Consider the following 18,369-nt stretch of genomic DNA (forward strand, 5'->3'; position numbering starts at 1 on the left):
ATGTAACGGAGCTCTGGGGTGAACCAGGGGGCAGATTTGGAGAAGGAGACAGGGCGAGTTTTGACAGGGGCGAGATGGTTAATAGAATCAGAAAGAAGGTTGTTGTAAGAGGAGACGAGTTCATCAGGGTTTGGTGTGTTAGGGATTGGAATATCACGTAAGAGTGAGGAAAGTGCGTTCGCATTGATATTTTTGACATTACGAAAAGAGATGAGACGGGATGGTTTAGTGACAGATAAAGTGATGGAGATTTTAAATGACACAAGAAAATGATCAGTTACATGAATTTCATCAGCAGAGCAGTAAGAGGGGGTTCATCCAGAGCAGCAGACTAAATCTAAAATATGTCCTTTAGAATGGGTAGGAGAACTGACGTGCTGGGTAAAGTTAAGGCTGTCCAAACATGAGCTGAAGTCTCTGGTGAGAGGAAGAAGCATGTTATCAAAGTGAACATTAAAATCACCCATCATTATGACATTGGGTGAGAGGGATGAGAGATGGGAGAGAAGAGTTCCAAGTTCATTTAAAAAGTCAGAGTTTGTCTTGAGAGGGCGATAAACCACAGCCAGAACAGTTGGGGTGGGGCCAGGAAGCATGCAGGCAATGCATTCCATGGAGCTGAAGGACGGAATCTCAACCGGCAGGACTTTCCACTTCTCGTGGTGTAATATCGCGAGACCTCCCCCGCGACCCGTGCAACGTGGTTTGGAGATGTAAACAAAGCTGTGAGGTGTGGAGTCGTTGAGTTGTGAAAAGTCATTAGGATGCTGCCAGGTTTCCTTTAAACAGAGAAAGTCAAACTTACGGTCCGAAATTAAGTCCTGCATCAGATGACTCTTGCTAGAAAGTGAGCGGATGTTAATGAGACCGAAGTTGACTGTAGCGGTGTTGAGATGAGCGGCGGGACCATCCGTGGCTGCCAGTCTAACCAGGTTAGCCATGGGCCTGTTTCAGAAAGGAGGTTAAGTGAAAACTCTGAGTGTGTTAACCCTGAAATCAGGGAAACCCTGGGTTTTCCGTTTCAGAATGGGAGGTTTGTTAAACCAGAGAAAGCAGAGTAAGTCAAACCCGTTTCTGAAAGAGAGGTAACTTATACTCGGAGTCAGTGTCCATGGTTACTTATGCTGTGAACCTAACCTGGTCGGGAGCAGGTTTTATTCTCTAAACTCAAGGTTTCTGCCGGTCCCCTCCCCTTTTTAAAGACGAAGCGGTATTTTTCCCTTTAACCTTGATTGCCCAAATTTCCGTCACACAGAGACGGTCTAAGTGACAAGAATGGCTTGTCCTTTTCTGGAGGACCCAATAGACGAGGAGGCTGCATTAATTCGTAGAGAATTACATTTACGTCGTACGAGGATTTTGAGACCTAGACTCGATTTTTTGTCATTTCCCCATACGTTTTTGTTTGAGCGTTACCATTTTTCGTTGCAGTCAATTACATATATACACTGAAAACAACATTAGATATGTATTGCTATGTAGATGTTTCATATGTTAAATATTGTCAACAAAGCCTACATCCATGACATGCTTAAATTTGACCGGATTGAATTATGTTTTTATACTTCATTTTTAGCTGCTGCCATGTTCTTTTAATTCCTGCAGGATTGCATCTACATGAAAATGAAATCGGGGACATTGAATTAGATTAATGTAACAATTACTTTTTGAAAACACAATTTGCTAGTACTGCTTACTTTTTTTTAATCCCATATAAACCTATACCACTTGATCAATACAAAGGTAGACATGAGTTCTCTTTTAAAAACACAATTGCATGTATTAATATTAAACTGACCAACGTTTGCAAGAGGGGAAGGTTAACAAAAAAGTCCTCTAAGCATTATCAACGTTCGTTCAGTGTGATGATGATGACGAGTGGATGACCAAAAGGAGCGGATGGGTTCAAATGAGTCTTTGTTGAAGTGCCGATGTGAACCACGGTGAATGTATCTCCGGCGCGGTGGGAGCGGAGGATCCGTGCAGGTGTTCAGCGGGGGCGGGGGAGCGGGGATGTGAAGGCGAAGCCGAAGGAGTTCAAATGAAGAATACCAGATAATCCCAGCCACTGGATGATGGGAGAGCCAGAGGAGAATCCAGGTGAGAGCTGACCAGATGAGCAGGTTGGATGACCACATATCTGGTGGTTGTAGGAGGCCAGACACTGAAGTGTCAGACGGGAGGCTCCGAGGGGGGGAGGAGGCCGCGGTTAGGAGGAGGCAGTCGGACTTGAATTAAGTTTGTTATTTTGGTTGTCAGGGCACGACAACACAATCCAAGTGTTACTTTAACAAACGTGATGTCTTGCCTCAAAAATTGCAGTCCAAAAATCCAGAAAAGTAAAGATAGGTGACGAAGAGTTACCGGTGAGCAGCGGCAACAATCATGCCAGCGTCCACCCGAACCGGTTTAAACATGCTTACTGGAATACCCCCCTGCTGTTGTTTGTGAAGGAGTGCTGGGAAGAATACGGAGCTACTGCAGGAGGAGGATGTGCTGGAGGTGGAGGAGGAGGTGGACAGAAGATGGTTCTTAGGCCATCCAAAAGTCGGTCAACAAGGCGCTCATTTGCTCGTGAACTCTCTTTGACAAACTGTGTGAGGAGACGCTGATCCCTCTCTAGTCTTCTTTGTTGTTGTTCCTCAACCCACCGGTTTTGAGACTCTTGCATTCTTTCGAGGAATGCTTGCTGCTCTGTCATCCAAGTGATCATGGCTTTGGCATATCCCGATGAACTGTGCCTTTTCCCTAAAAAAACAGTATAAAAATCAATACACTAAACCAAAAAATGAGGTTGCAATATAAAGACAAGTTTAATTCAACCTCTAAATCAAATGCAGAGCAAACAGATATTCAGCTATTTCATTGATCAAAAGTGGCTTTTATTATTACATTCCTTGCGTTGTTAAGGATTTATGACCCACCAAAAGAATTATAATACTTAGAACTATTTCAATTTTTTTAAATACTCACTTTTTTTAGGTGCTTCTCCCGATGATCTATTGTCACTTGTGTCCAGATCTGAGCTCTGTGCGCCATTGTTGGTTTCCATCTGAATGACACACAAAAAAACATGTGATTTAATAGACTCTTTAGGCAAAAAAAAAAATCTAGTAAATATTGTGCAGGATGTTCTCCATTAATGCTACATTCATTGGGATCTATTAAGTTCTGGCTCGCCAGTGTGCTGCATGTGGCCTCTTCCTCCTCTGATCCAACGTCCACGCCATTTGTAAGCACGTTGGACAATGGTCTGTCGCCCATGAAATCGTCCATCGCCCGGTAATAAGGAAAGGTTGAAGGGTCAACCCCACTTCTGGTGTTGTGACTTTTTGCTTTGTAATAGGCTGTCTTTAAACTTTTCCAACGATTTTTTATCTGCTCTATCGATCGATCGATCCCAACAACCTTTAAAGGCTCGTGCACCTGGATGAATAATTCTTGGTTCCGAGACTTTCGACCGTCAAGTCTCTCTACTATTTTAAGTTCCTTTAAAATCTCCACAAAAACATGGGTGTCGGAAAAAGACCAGTTTTGCTTCTGTCCCGCCATAGCTTCATCCAGCTCCCGTAACGGCCACGTGGGGTATGTCTGCGCATGACGTATAATGCGTGCACAGTAGTGACCCTCAATCGGAAGAAACGTTTACATGTACCCCGGTCAGATCAACAATCGGTATAACCCACCTATCTCGATCGGAAAGAATTTCTGATCCGAATAAGTCTGATCGGGGCAGAGTATTCCGAACGGCTCGTTTACATGGGGCACTTTTCTTCCGATCGGGCATTCTTTCCGATTACTTTTGCCCATGTAAACGCGGCTAGTGATGAGTGTGGAGTAGATGTCATGCTAATAAGAATTGACAAGGACTTGAAGTTGCTGTATAATGGCATTAAGATTAATTTAGTCAGTGGGCAAATTTAATGTAACTGGTGCAGTTATTCCCATCTGTGGCGATACCCTTGCCCAGCATGAGCTTGCAGGGTTCAAAGAAGGTGTTGGCTTTGCATACAGCAAATGTCGCCTTTGTGAGTGTATTTTTGATGAGATGCAAGCACATTAGACATTGCAATGAAGTTGAAAAGGCCGAATACGTGAAATCCTCTCTCAAAACAGCCTATGAAATAAACTGTAACGGTTTCGGTTTCTTTGTGTTTTGTTTCCTTGGTTTCCTGTTTTATTTTGTAGTATTTCCTGTTTGGTTGTTGTTTCATGTTTTACCTTTCCCCATCAGTCCGGAGTGTTTCCACCTATGTCTCGTTTGTCTGCATGTATTTAGGTCTTGTCTTTCCCTTCCTCCTGTGCTGCTCCAAAGGTTAATGTTTCCCTGTCTAGTGTATTTCGAGTTTCGAGTGTTTCTGGCCTGCTCTGCAGTGGTTTTTTGGTTGGTTTAGTTTTGTTATTAAAGTTCCTGTTCCCCTGCAACCTCCTGCCTCCTCTCCTCTCTGCGCCTGGGTACGTCCCCCCTATTCCCCCCGTAACATTATGGAGCAGCCAAACCTGTACCCAGCAGAGAGGACCTGGTTTTGGTGGACCCCTGAGTGTTCGCAGATCCCCTCGGACTTCAAGGGGAGTTGCCTAGCCTCAAGAGGGGGTCGTCGTCGTCGCTGCCGCCCTCACCGCCCTCACCGCCCTCACCGTAAGCCCTCCCCTGACTCCTGGATGGATCGGGACATTCTCCAGCCACGGGCCTTCCTGGACCCTCTGGACCAGGACCTGTGGCTGTGGGAGGACCTTTATCTGGAGGAGGAGGGGGTCGAGACCCAGTGGGCCTTGAACTGCCCCCAGCTCCCTGCCTCCAACTTTGACGGGAGTCATCTGGCAGTGAGGGGGGGACGCCGCCCACGTCGTCATCGCTGTCGCCCTTCTCGACGTCCCGCCCTGGTTTCGGAGGTGAACCTGGAGGCACCCCGTCCGGTTCCAGCTCCGAGGAGGGTACCGGACCCACCACGCCCCGTTCCGGCTGTGAGGAGGGTGTCCGACCCACCACGACCCGTTCCTGCTCCCAGGAGGGCCCTGGACAGGGGGATGGCAGACCGGAGGGAACCGGACGTCTGGCCCGAGCCCCCCGCACCGGGCGTCTGGCCCGAGCCGCCTGCCGCGGACCCCGAACCCGTGCCGCCTGCCGCGGACCCCGAACCCGTGCCGCCTGCCGCGGCCCCCGATCCCGAGCCGCCTGCCGCGGCCCCCGATCCCGAGCCGCCTGCCGCGGCCCCCGAGCCCGAGCCGCCTGCCGCGGCCCCCGAGCCCGAGCCGCCTGCCGCGGACCCCGAGCCGCCTGCCGCGGACCCCGGGCCGCCTGCCGCGGACCACTAGCCGCCTGCCGCGGACCCAGAGCCGCCTGCCGCGGACCACTAGCCGCCTGCCGCGGACCCAGAGCCGCCTGCCGCGGACCCGGAGCCCGAGCCACCAGCTACAGACTCTGACCCCGAGCCACCAGCCGTTTGCTGGCTTGACTGTCAGTGCCGGATAGCGCTGCCTTCCGGCCGCCCTCCGGACCCGCCTCGCCGAACTGCGTAGTCTCCCGGCCGTCCTCCTGACCCGCCGCGCCGGACTGCGCGGTCTCCCGGTCGCCCTCCGGAACCGCCACGCCGGAATGCGCGGCCTCCCGGCCGCCCTCCAGACTATATTGGTCCTTATGTTGGCCTTTCAGGCCCGCCCCTCCTGGACTGTAGGAAGGAACCTCGGTGCGGTTCCTTGAGGGGAGGGTAATGTAACGGTTTCGGTTTCTTTGTGTTTTGTTTTCTTGGTTTCCTGTTTTATTTTGTAGTATTTCCTGTTTGGTTGTTGTTTCATGTTTTACCTTTCCCCATCAGTCCGGAGTGTTTCCACCTATGTCTCGTTTGTCTGCATGTATTTAGGTCTTGTCTTTCCCTTCCTCCTGTGCTGCTCCATAGGTTAATGTTTCCCTGTCTAGTGTATTTCGAGTTTCGAGTGTTTCTGGCCTGCTCTGCAGTGGTTTTTTGGTTGGTTTAGTTTTGTTATTAAAGTTCCTGTTCCCCTGCAACCTCCTGCCTCCTCTCCTCTCTGCGCCTGGGTACGTCCCCCCCATTCCCCCCGTAACATAAACAGAAAAAGCAAGCTAGTTTATTTCCCACATGATATCATGCATGCAATACTTGAAGGTGTAGCACCAATGGAAATCAAGTGCATTATGAAACACCTTGTTCTGCAATGCAGACTTTTCCTTTTTCATCAATAGATGTGCGCGACAAACCCTCGCCAATTAGTTTTGCTACATTGGCATCTAATGACAATAAAATCAAACAGTCTTCTGGTCAAATGCTCATGTTATTAAAGATAATTCCTTTCCTGTAAAAATTGTCTCAATGCTAAAACAGCTGATAAAAGATCATCTCAAACAGTTTAGACAAAGCAACTTCATATGCTACATCTCCCCTCTCAGATTATTTCTTTTGGGCCTCTGGTTAGGCATCAGTCCATGTGGTTTGAGTCCAAACAATGGTCATCCAAACTGAACTTTAAAAATGTATGCAAGTCTCTGGTGAACCACAATCAACTGCTAGAATGTTGTCAAAATCAGATGGGCTCAGATCATCCCATTTTTCTGCATGAGAAAGAGTTGGGTCATGTTTCAGAGGTCACAAACATTGTGTCACAACAAAGGCCACAGAATCTTTGGGCTTTTAAGATGTACAGCATGCTGTTAGAGTGAAGTGGCTTGTTATCAATGGTAACATATGTCTGTGAAAGGTCTCTTATTATAATTTCTGCAAATGATACAATACCTACTTTTGGACTTATAAAAAACATTTTTGTTGTAAACAATGTATTGTATTGCTTTGAATACCAGGTTTATGAAACAATGCATTTTAACAGAGACATTCTTGCTTATGAAAATGCTATACCTAATCTTGCTCAAGAAAACATGCTGGATTATACATCATAATATCCAGTCACTTTCAAAAACGTGTCTATGTTTTGATGAAATATAATTATGTTGATGTTATTGCAGTAAAAAAATAAACATTTTCATCTGTTGTTTATTGTCGAAGTCCTTATAATATGAGCTTTTAACATCATATTCAAATACATTTTGAATGCATTGTATGAATTACTTATTTCAAGTTTTTCAAAAGTGTTAACATCTAAGATAAACTTAAGAAGACATTTCCTGTCCTCAAATCAGGACTGTGGGTTTTTGTCTTGTTTTGCCTGTAAAATGAATAATTTTTACAAAATGAAGAAAGGTAATGCATCTTTTTCTTAAAACGAGTTTAATAAACTTAAATTAAGACCCTTTCCTGTCCTTTAATCAGACCTGCAGTGTTTTTTTTTACTTTTTTGCATGTAAAATGACTCATTTTTAGTTTACAAACTAAGTAAGAAAGGTAATATACATTTTTCTTTAATCAAGTTTAATAATCTTACACATGCTGTTGTTTTCGTCTAAAATCAAGATTGATAAGATTTTACAACTACTTTTAAGATTAATAATCTTAGGTAGATCGACAAAATTTGCAGTGTACCAACAGAGGTTAGTTGCTCGGATTTGGTCATTTTAATTTACTGTTATCAAGACACGTTTTGAACAAAACCTTTGGTTGTTTTTTTTTTTTTTTTTTTTTAGGAAGAACAGCACAGCTCTACTGACAGGACAGTTATCCTTGACCAAATACCAACAGAACTCAATCAAGACTTCACAGTGCCAGAATTAAAGAGAACCAACAGCAAAATTGAATGTTTTTTTGTTTTATTTTTTGGGAAAGTTTATGAAGTGTGTAAATCTCCAGGACGCACAAAGAAAGAAAAGGAAAGAAACAGAGAAAAGAGGTATGTCCCAGTTCAGGACAACCGGCTGAAAAAGAGCAGGAAGCCTCCATAGATGAAGACTCTGTTATGGTTATTACACTGGAGAAAAAAGAAGATGGCAGACGTCTCTACAACAAGACCTTCTACTGTGTTTTATGTTCTGAACCTTTCCAAAAAAAAATGTTTGGCATTTACAATCAAAGCATAAAGATGAGCCAGAAGTTTCAAAGGCCTTCCTGTGTCCAAAATGTTCAAAGAAAGAATCTGTAGAGAAAAGTCCTTATGGAAGCACATAAAGAGATGTCATCTCAGTAAGGAAAGCTATGATTTAAATCCTGGAAAACATGAGTTCAGGCCCATTGTGCTTATGCTCAACCTGTTCCTGACAATGTCGGTGCACAGTTTTGGAAGATAGTATTTGAAATGCATAAAGATGAAGTATCTGAAGCTGTTTGGAAAGAGCCGTTAGACAGGCCGCTTGTTTTTTATGCAAAGAGATGTGGCAAGCTGAAGAGGATGTCAGACTTCTTTCTACAAGCTAATTTTCCTCATATCATTGAAGCAGTTCACATGGTGGGAGGCTTCAATCAGGAAACCAGCACTTTCAAAACACCATCTTTGGCACTTGAGTTAGGACACAACTTGAAGAAAATGGCAAATATCGGTTGGGCAAAGCAGGGACGTGATCCAACACCTGCTCCCACAGCTCAGAAGGACTAAATAGATAGATAGACAACTTTATTTATCCATTTGGGAGGTTCCCGCATGGAAATTGACATCTCCATCGCATACAGCACTGGTTGACATACATATCGCATACAGCACTGGTACCCACAGGAGTTGCATGAGCAGCCAAAACCCGACGGTTAAGGTTAGGTTCAAACCAAAACACGCTGCATACCTGCCGCACCTTCCACCTGGAAGCAGCAGGTCTCAGGCTGATTCTCTACCGACAATAAGGGAAGGGCTTTTATCAGCCCTCTGCTGAAGAAGCAGCTGGTGTCCAAGGTGATCTTAATTAAGTGGTCTTTGCCTGCCACACTAGCCCCCCTCCTTTTGTATCGGCGCCCCGACGATTATGACCAAGGCCGAAATAGAGCCGACACGTGGGCGTGCTGCTCTGTACCCCCAGCATTCCGCCTACCCACAGCTCTTGGGAAATGATGTATGTTAGAGTGGTACCCTGTTGTATACCGAGTAGTTCTTCGCACCGGCCCTGATTGCTGAACACTACCTGCACCAGTGGGATGTGGAGAAACTGCCCTTCCCAGAGATGGAGCTGCCTGTGATTCAGTGGCTGCTTCTCGGCTAACTGGCGGCCTGGTGCTAGATCCAACAGCTCTGACGGGATCCTTGACCCCAAAAACAAGTCCTCATCTACTGAGTCATCAGGGTCAACAAGCATTTGAGGTGGAGGCGGGGACCAAGGCAAAGTATTTTCCCAAGGGGCCCACAAAAATGCTTTCAAGAGAGTACGGTGAACTCTCTTGACCTTTGAAAGATCCTGCTGTGGGGCAATTGAATAAACTACTTGCCCAGCACCTGGACCTTTCAAGACTTTGTAATGGTGGAGCTCCAAAGATCTTGAACTATCCTACAACCCCGTACTGTAATCACGTAGGAGAACCAGCTGACCCTCCTCCAGAGGAGCCTAAAAACATGTTTGTTATGGTTTTGCGTCTCTTACGAGCGGCTGCTTTAGCAAACGGGTCTTACGCCACACGCAGGCACGTTGATGTTCCTCCACTCACTCATGGTTGGTTCGGCTGACAGGTTCTTTAACCTGTCCCAACATAAAGTCACTGCATGCAAGAGTTAACAAAAAAAAAAACAAAGAAAAAAAAAACAGCACAATATACAAACCCACCCAACACCAAAAAGAAATACTAAGGATCAGCACAAATATTACACACATTCCGGTCCACCTTTGACACATTGTTTGGCTGAACCAGGGTTCAGATATCAGGTGTGCCACGCTATTGTGTATAAATACAGATGAATCCCGACCAGTTGTGTTGTTTCACGTGCTTCACCAGAATCAATGTCATGGAACCTGGAAAAAAAAATTCTGTGGCTTGGGATCATGTCAACTTGGTTTCTCCTAATAAGGCAATACACTATTAATATTATTTACAAGCCATTGCTAATGTTTTTAGTTGTATAAGTATGTTTGTCATTTTGAAAGAAATAATTGTTATTCATTCCTTTCTGTTTTAGGTGCAGTGTTTGATTTGCACACATGAATTGGCATTTCATGACGGTACATCCGCCATGATGCGATATCTCCGCTCCATTCATCACGTTGAAGCTCCGCAGTCAGTTATATGAGGAAGCAACCTTCCTCATGTCGTTAATTATACATTTTTGGAGTGCTGAAGATGGTTAAGTTCAAAACAATGCTTAGGTAAGTGCTGCATGCACCCTCAGGTCATGGGTTTGAGGCCCACCTTTTACATTTTTTGCCTTTTTATTTTCTTAATCTAATGTATGTTTTGCAGTGTCCAGAAAGCAAGTACTTGATGCTGCATTGGTGGATATGATTGTAATGGATGCACAACCATTATCTAAGGGCTTGTAGGTAAGGTGGCTAATAGTTATATAGCATTTACATTATGTATATGCTTGTGTACATTATAAGCTGTATTTTTTCTTTGACACTAATAGGCCTTTGTCAACCTTTGGACCCCTCCTACATAATTCCTAGACGGAAGGCCTTGAGGACAATGATGGAGTAAAAGTACAATGCCAAAAAAGAGAAGGCCTTAGCTATGGTGTCCACATGTCTGTCAGGCTGATAGCAGGGCCATCTCCTGCTTCGTGCATTGCTTTGGTTTATGTCTCTCAGTTTGATTTTGTTCATCCTAGGTGGAGCTGGCCTCTGTGGTCCTGGGGGTTCTGACGTTTCCCCAAACCCACACTGCAGCTCACTTGGCTGAGTCAAAAATCTCCTCATGGAAGAATGCGCACCTAAAGGGAAGATGCCAGATCAACAAAAGACAAGATTATTCAGCAATATGGCCTCCCACTACCTAGTATACATGATTTGTGAACATGTGATGTTTCTTCCAAGTGACGGGCCTGGTTACAGACTGTGCTCCGAACATGGTTGCATTTGCGAATACACTACGTCTTCGGCACATAATGTGTTTTGCACATATGCTTAATTTGGTGTTGGAAAAAGTCCCTTGCCCAAACCCCTGATTTAGAGGACATCCGAAGTAAGGGGCGTAAGATTGTCGGTCTTTTTAAATCCAGCACCACAGCAAAGGAGAAGCTGTCAGAGATGCAGCGACAGCTGGCCGGGCCAAAGCACAAATTCATTAAAGAGATGATTAATGATTTTTTTACGAAGATTTTACTTTTGTTGCAGTGATTGTTATTTTCTTCTCTCCATAAAACGTGCTTGCCCTCTTATCTTAGGTGAAAACGAGATGGAACGGCATATTTAATATGTTAGAAAGGCTGTTTAAAGAGAGAGAGCCACTGGGGGCAGCTCTGGCCACCCTCCATACGGACCTTCCTCCACTCACCTCAGAGGACTACCAGGCCATACACCACTGCTCGAGCGTTCCTTCACCATTTCAAGAGGCCACAGTTGAGCTCTCCACAGAAAAACAGGTGTCAGCCTCCAAAGTCCGTCCACTAGTTGAAATACTGAAACATTCCATCTCGAACAGATGTGGCCAGATCACACACCCACTGGGTGAGAAACTGGCCAGTAACTTGAAGAACAATCTTTGTGGGAAGTTTTCAGCTCTAGAGAAGGTCACTGCTCTGTCAATGGCAACCTTGTTGGACCCAAGATTGAAAGAGCTGGGGTTCTGCAGCCAAGGCTCTTTCCCCACGGCCATAGAGCGACTCACTAAAGAGTGTGCTGCAACAATGCAGGCGCTACTTCCAGATGAGACACAGCCACACTCACCACTTAGAGACGGTCCTTCAAATCAGCAGGAGGAGGTGAGGTGGTCTCTGGGCCCTGCTGGACAGCCATGTTGGGGCTCAACAGCAGGTGACCAGCACAAGTGCTGGTAAGTGGAGGTTCAGAGGTATAGTAAAGATTATACTCTTTATCATAATTTATTCTCATTTTAAACTGGCTCGTTTTAACAGGCTATTAATTTCCTTCTAGGTACTTAAAGGAACCCCACATCCCAAGGACTGAGGACCCACTGAGATACTGGGTTACCCACAAGGTTTTATGCCCGCATTTCTACAAGCACACCAGCTTCCTCTGTGCCTTGTGAGAGCCTTTTCCCCAAGGCTGGCAAAGTCGTCAGCCAAAGACAAAACAGGCTGTAGCCCAGCATAGTGGAAAAAAATTCTGTTTTTAAATAAAAATCTATAAATTATATACCACCCACTCATTTTAGGTAGGCCCTGGTTTACAGGCACTCATTCTCACTTCATAGTTAACATTCACAACGTAGCACAAGCACTTTTCACAGACATCTTCTGTGAGAATGTAACTTTTTTTTTAATTATCATTTCCACATTGAAGTGTTACAAGGGCAAGCAGCATAGTTGAAGTAGATGATTTACATCCAGTCTACCACCAGGTGCCGCTGTTCTGTGTGGTTTCAAAGACCCAAGTGGTTTATTCATTCATTTTTCCTGCACAATTACAAGCTTCATGGGGCTTCTATTCCCATCCCTAGTTAGGGCCAAACCAAAACAAACTGCAATCAGCCTGATACCTGCTGCTTCCGGGTGGAAGGTGCAGCAGGGGTCAGGCTGTTTCTCTACCAACAGCAAGGGAAGGGCTTTTATCAACCCTGTGCTGATGAAGCAGCTGGTGTGCCAGGTGATCTTAATTAAGTGGCCTCTGCCTGCCACATAATCATAACATTAATGAAAGCACATTTAGAAGATCTCTATGCTGCAGCTTTATTGTTCACACACTGTGAAGCACCAAAATTAGATATTTTTTCCTTCCTGCCATTTTTATCAGATGTCACAATTCCCAACTCCATGCCAACAAGGAAACACTGCCTTAGTTCCCATACGCAATAGTTGATCAAAATGAACATAATGGAAGTCTCAATTTTGACTGAATTTTCTTTTTGTTTGTGTTTTAATGTGTCAGGTGAAGATATGTCACTGCCAGTGGAGACCTCAAGAATGTCACCTCTTAGACATGGTTAGGTGGTTTGTTTCCTCAATAAAACTGAGTCCGCCTAGTCCTGTTTGCTAGGAACCAAATTCAGTTTAGATAAAAAAAGTAGAATCTGTTCAGTCATCATCCAGATGATTACTTAAGACATTAATATTACTTTTAATTTTTCTTTTTTCCACTCTCTAACTCTTTTTCTTTCTGACAAAACTTTTGCTGCTACGGAAAGCTTTTTAGGTTATACAGGTGTTTTGCTGTTAAAAGAAAGTTTTGTTTTCCCTGTCGTCTTCATGGAGGTCAGACTCTGATTATATAAAATATAACTTAAGATAATTAGACGCTGGAAATGCTATCAGTAAATAACACTTCCAGCTCTGTCTTCTGTCTCTTTCTCAGAGCATGTAAACCAGGGTCGGGGGGTATTCCAGGGGGGTATTCCAGAAAGCATGTTTAAACTAGCCTGACTTTAACCCTGAACTCTGGCTGAAATCCACCTGAACTTGCTTACTCTGGGTATGTCGGTTCCAAAACACCGGATATGAGTTGGCGTAATTACGCTCGACTTGGTAACCCAGGGTTAATGCGGGTGCACAGCAGGTACATGAAGACATTATCAATGGATCGTTGATTTCCGGAGTCACCATGGAAACGCGTGGAGAAAAAAAGAGAGCGCTATACTTCAGTGAGACAGTCTGAGCTTTTAATGACTGCGTATGAAGATTATACGTCCATCAAAAAAGTAACACGGCTGCATCATCAAAAGAAAGAATTTCTGCTTGTAGTAGAAGAACAGACAAAGTAAACGCACTAGTTTCTGATCTTATTTTCCTTGTGACGCATATATATATATATATATATATGTATGTATGTATGTATGTATGTATGTATGTATGTATGTATGTATGTATGTATGTATGTATGTATATATATATATATATGTATGTATATATATATATATATATATATGTATGTATATATATATATATATGTATATGTATATATATATGTATATATACATATATATATATATATATGTATATATATATATGTATATATACATATATATATATATATATGTATATATACATATATATATATATATATATGTATATATATATATGTATATATACATATATATATATATATATGTATATATACATATATATATATATATATGTATATATATATATGTATATATATATATATATATATATATATATATATATATATATATATATATATATATATATATATATATATATATATATATATATAACTTATCCAATTTATATTTATATATATATAACTTATCCAATTTTGCCAACTGCAATTTTGCCAACAATTTTGCCAACTTACCGTAAATGAATTACTTCCATTGGTAACAAGTAATTGAGTTAAATGTATTCAACCTAATTTCTTACGTCTATAAAACTCAATAATTGTTTATACATCTCAAATTTACATATTTATATAACTAAATGTCATATTACTCCAATTCAATAAATCTTTTTTCCATCTTAATTAATTATAATTCTTGAACTCTCATATGTCTAAGTTTGAGCCGGCAGATATTCTAATTTTTATAAAAATATAAAACGATGCACTTCATATAAAGTGCATACAACTATTTAGGAATTTCCATCATCCCCATTACATTGTGGAATGGTAGGGGTGCTAAATAAACTCATCATCTTCTCCTTTCCTCTCACTTATGGTGCAGAGACATACGCTTAGTCAGACAAAATAACTCAACAAAACACGGTGAAACGTGTTTTGTTGAAGTTTATCCTTCCAACATCCATATATGGTCTTATCACCCTCTCATGGTGGAAAAGTATTATCTGAGCTTCTTCATCCACTAAATCATCTTCAAATGGACACGCCATGCTGCTTCACCTCTCTGAAAACAAACTAACCTTCAACTAAACCTGCTCCAGATCAGGGGCCTGTTTCAGAAAGGAGGTTCAACCAACTCTGAGGTTAAACTTGAACTCTGAGTTCTCTGTTTCAGAGCAGCTGATCGGAGTTAGGTTAATCAACTCTGAGTGGACTGATTCCCACAATCAGTTAAGCATGCGCACCGCGACTATAAGAAGCCATTATTAAGGGAGCACAGATATTACGAGTCACCATGGCAACCGTGGAAAAAAAGAGGTCTGCATATTTTTCGCCAGCTGAACTTGACGTGCTGCTGCAGAGTTACAGTGAATATGAGCACATATTCGAGAAGAAAAGCAACATCGCTGCATCTGCAAAACAGAGACAGTTAGCGTGGGAAAACATTGCTGCTCAAGTTAATGCGTAAGTTTGCATTTAAATCATTGTTATAAAATATTGGCTGTAATAACTTTTTAAATAGCGTAAGGTGTGAAATAAAAAAATGGCGATATTTAGGTGTACTTTTGAAGTGTTATTCCTGGTGTAATTGCATGAAATGCTGCATAGTGTACAGAACTAATCAGGGGGAAAAGTGCATTTAACGTCGGTAATGTTTAGAGGACTTTTTTTGTTAACCTTCCCCTTTTGCAAACGTTGGTCAGTTTAATATTAATACATTCAATTGTGTTTTTAAAAGTGAACTTTTGTCTACCCTTGTATTGATCAATTGGTATAGGTTAAAATGGGATTAAGAAAGTAAGCAGTGCTAGCAAATTGTGTTTCCACAAAGTAATTGTTACATTAATCTAATTCAATGTCCCTGATTTCATTTTCATGTAGATGCAATCCTGCAGGAATAAAAAGAACATGGCAGCAGCTAAAAATGAAGTATAAATACATAATTCAATCAGGTAAAATCTGAGCATGTCATGGATGTAGGCTTTGTTGACAATATTTAACATATGAAACATCTACATAGCAATACATATCTAATGTTGATTTCATTGTTCACTGTCATTTGATTTGTCTTCAGCCAACAGAAAGTAGGCAGAGGCTCGCAAAACAGGGGGAGGCCCTGCACCACCACCTCTGACAAATGCTGAGGAGATGGCCCTGAGTCTGAAAACTGGAAGGCCGGTGGCTGAGGGAATTCCTGCAGGGAGTTCATCAGAGCCAGTCACTCCCCAGGACACAAGTGCCTTCATAAAATGTAAGAGGCCTCCCCCCACCCACACACATTATATATATTTTCACTTCAAATGTGCAAAATGCCAGCCTCAAGCCACTCAGAAGCACCAATACTTGGATAAATATATATATAATATTTTAACATTGCATTGGGTTTTGCATTGGTCTCAACAGATTCTGATTCGATATCTTCCTTTTAGACCCTCCCGTCACAACTGAACCCCATGCAGTTGTAAGTAGCCTACATAACACACCACAAATTAGCACAGGTAGTATTATAAAGTGTGCTCAACCAAATGCTCATCTTCTCAGGATGTAGAGGATGACACACTGTCTGCTGACACAGACAGACCTATAGAGGTAATCTTATGTTTGTACATGTAAAACAATCTTCACAATCACATTCACATTATTGTGTCGACTAACCTATTCTTGTCCTCCCCCGTCCCCACCCTCCAGAGTGTGGAGGAACAACCGCCGCAGGATGAGGAGGAGGAGGAGGAAGGTCTATCAAACTCCTCTGCACGGATGTGCAGATCTGGAAATTGAGATCCTGAAACACAAGCTACAAGTATGGTGTGTATTGTGATTGGTGAATTCTATAAAGGTTTTGGAAGAATATTGAATTCTTACTGTTGCTTTTCAATTTGTAGGACATAAGGAAGACCAAATACATTGTGACTTGAATTTATTCATTGTGGGATTTTTTATTTTTTATTTTTATTTTTTTCTTGTTGTGGTTGTTGATTCAATCTGAGAATGAATGGTGGCATATAAGGTCTCGGACCACCCTTCCATCCTGGAAATCCGAAGGGTGGTTGGGTTATTCCTCTGGGTCTTGTATGTGTAGGGCAGGGTGTTGTTCCCCTCTAAATATGGCAATATTGAGAACTACACATGCCACAATGATGTCGCAGGCCCTCTCAGGGGTGACCCTGAGGTGACGTAGGCACTGGAAACTAGACTAGAGCCACCCTGGCTGTAGTCCTGCTGTGAGCCAAATTAAAGCGCTGCTGTGGGCCTTGTTCAGGTTCTGGGTAAGAGGTTAGAAGTTAAGGTTGGCATGGGTAACCTCTGTCCCCTAGCAGAAAGCCATCAATCTTTCCTGTATAAAAAAAGACAAGAAAAACAAAAATCATGTTAAGTGCATGTGTAAATGTAGTCCATACATTTACTTACCACATTGCTTAGGATGGACTCATGAAATATTCGTGAGTCATGAAGAGAGCTGGGCCACTTGGCTTCAACATGATATGTGCAGCATCACATATAATCTTTACCGTGGAAAGAATAAGACATTTCAAATATAGCATTGCTAGGTTGTTTCACCATCATAAACTGCATGTATCTCTATGTACCTGCACATTAATACTGTGGATTGACTTTCTGTTTACATGGTCCACCTCATTTTCAGTTGGTGCAATGATAGGTATATGTGTGACATCAATGCATCCAACCACATGTGGAACTCCTGAAGGCAATTTTAAATATTAGGTAACTTTCAGAGGATGCAGTAAGACATTATTAACTTAACATAACCGTTCAGCATAGACACATTTGAACTGATTCGAACACTACAAACCAGCAATCCTGTGAAACTCCTCTTTGATGGCTCTCAGGGGTTTGTGCCCAGGAAACACTATAAAAATGTGCAGAAAGCGCTTGAGAGCGAGGCACACTTTCCGAACAGCTCTGCATACAGTGGCTTTACTAATATGCTCCGCATCCCCGATATTGTACAGAAAGCTTCCATTGGCAAAAAAACGTAAAGCTGCACAAAGTATCTGCTCGGATGTAAGAGCACGTCCACGATGGCTGATGTTAGTAATGGAAGGCTGGATGAGATTGTGTATGTATGTAATTGACTGTAACGAAAACGGTAAAGCTCAAACAAAAACGTATGGGGAAATGACAGAAAATCGAGTCTAGGTCTCAAAATCCTCGTACGACGTATATGTAATTCTCTATGAATTAATGCAGCCTCCTCGTCTATTGGGTCCTCCAAAAAAGGACAAGCCATTCTTGTCACTTAGACCGTCTCTGTGTGACGGACATGTGGGCAATGAAGGTTAAAGCGAAAAATACCGCTTCGTCTTTAAAAAGGGGAGGGGACCAGCAGAAACCTTGAGTTTAGAGAATAAAACCTGTTCCCGACCAGGTTATGTTCACAGCGTAAGTAACCATGGACACTGACTCCGAGTATAAGTTACCTCTCTTTCAGAAACGGGTTTGACTTACTCTGCTTTCTCTGGTTTAATAAACCTCCCATTCTGAAACAGAAAACCCAGGGTTTCCCTAAATTCAGGGTTAACATACTCAGAGTTTACACTTAACATCCTTTCCGAAACAGGCCCTTGCCGGCTCAAACTTAGACATATGAGAGTTCAAGAAATATAATTAATTTAGATGGAAATAATATT

At 42.7% G+C, this 18,369-nt stretch overlaps 1 protein-coding gene across 1 annotated transcript in view; it reads left to right on the forward strand.

Annotated features, from left to right (window-relative positions):
• LOC144986977 (uncharacterized) overlaps positions 1 to 16,940 on the forward strand; it is a 46,439-nt gene extending 29,499 nt beyond the window's left edge. The window contains exons 5-6 of the mRNA XM_078935725.1: positions 16,262 to 16,309; positions 16,409 to 16,940. Of these exons, the coding sequence (XP_078791851.1) occupies positions 16,262 to 16,309; positions 16,409 to 16,498 (138 nt within the window). The 3' untranslated portion in view covers positions 16,499 to 16,940. The remainder of the gene's footprint in view (positions 1 to 16,261; positions 16,310 to 16,408) is intronic.
• Positions 16,941 to 18,369: the final 1,429 nt, after the last annotated feature.

This window comes from Oryzias latipes, chromosome 18, assembly GCF_053564925.1.
Source record: "Oryzias latipes strain Hd-rR chromosome 18, Olatipes_Hd-rR_3.1".
In the NCBI taxonomy this organism is placed as follows: Eukaryota; Metazoa; Chordata; class Actinopteri; order Beloniformes; family Adrianichthyidae; genus Oryzias; species Oryzias latipes.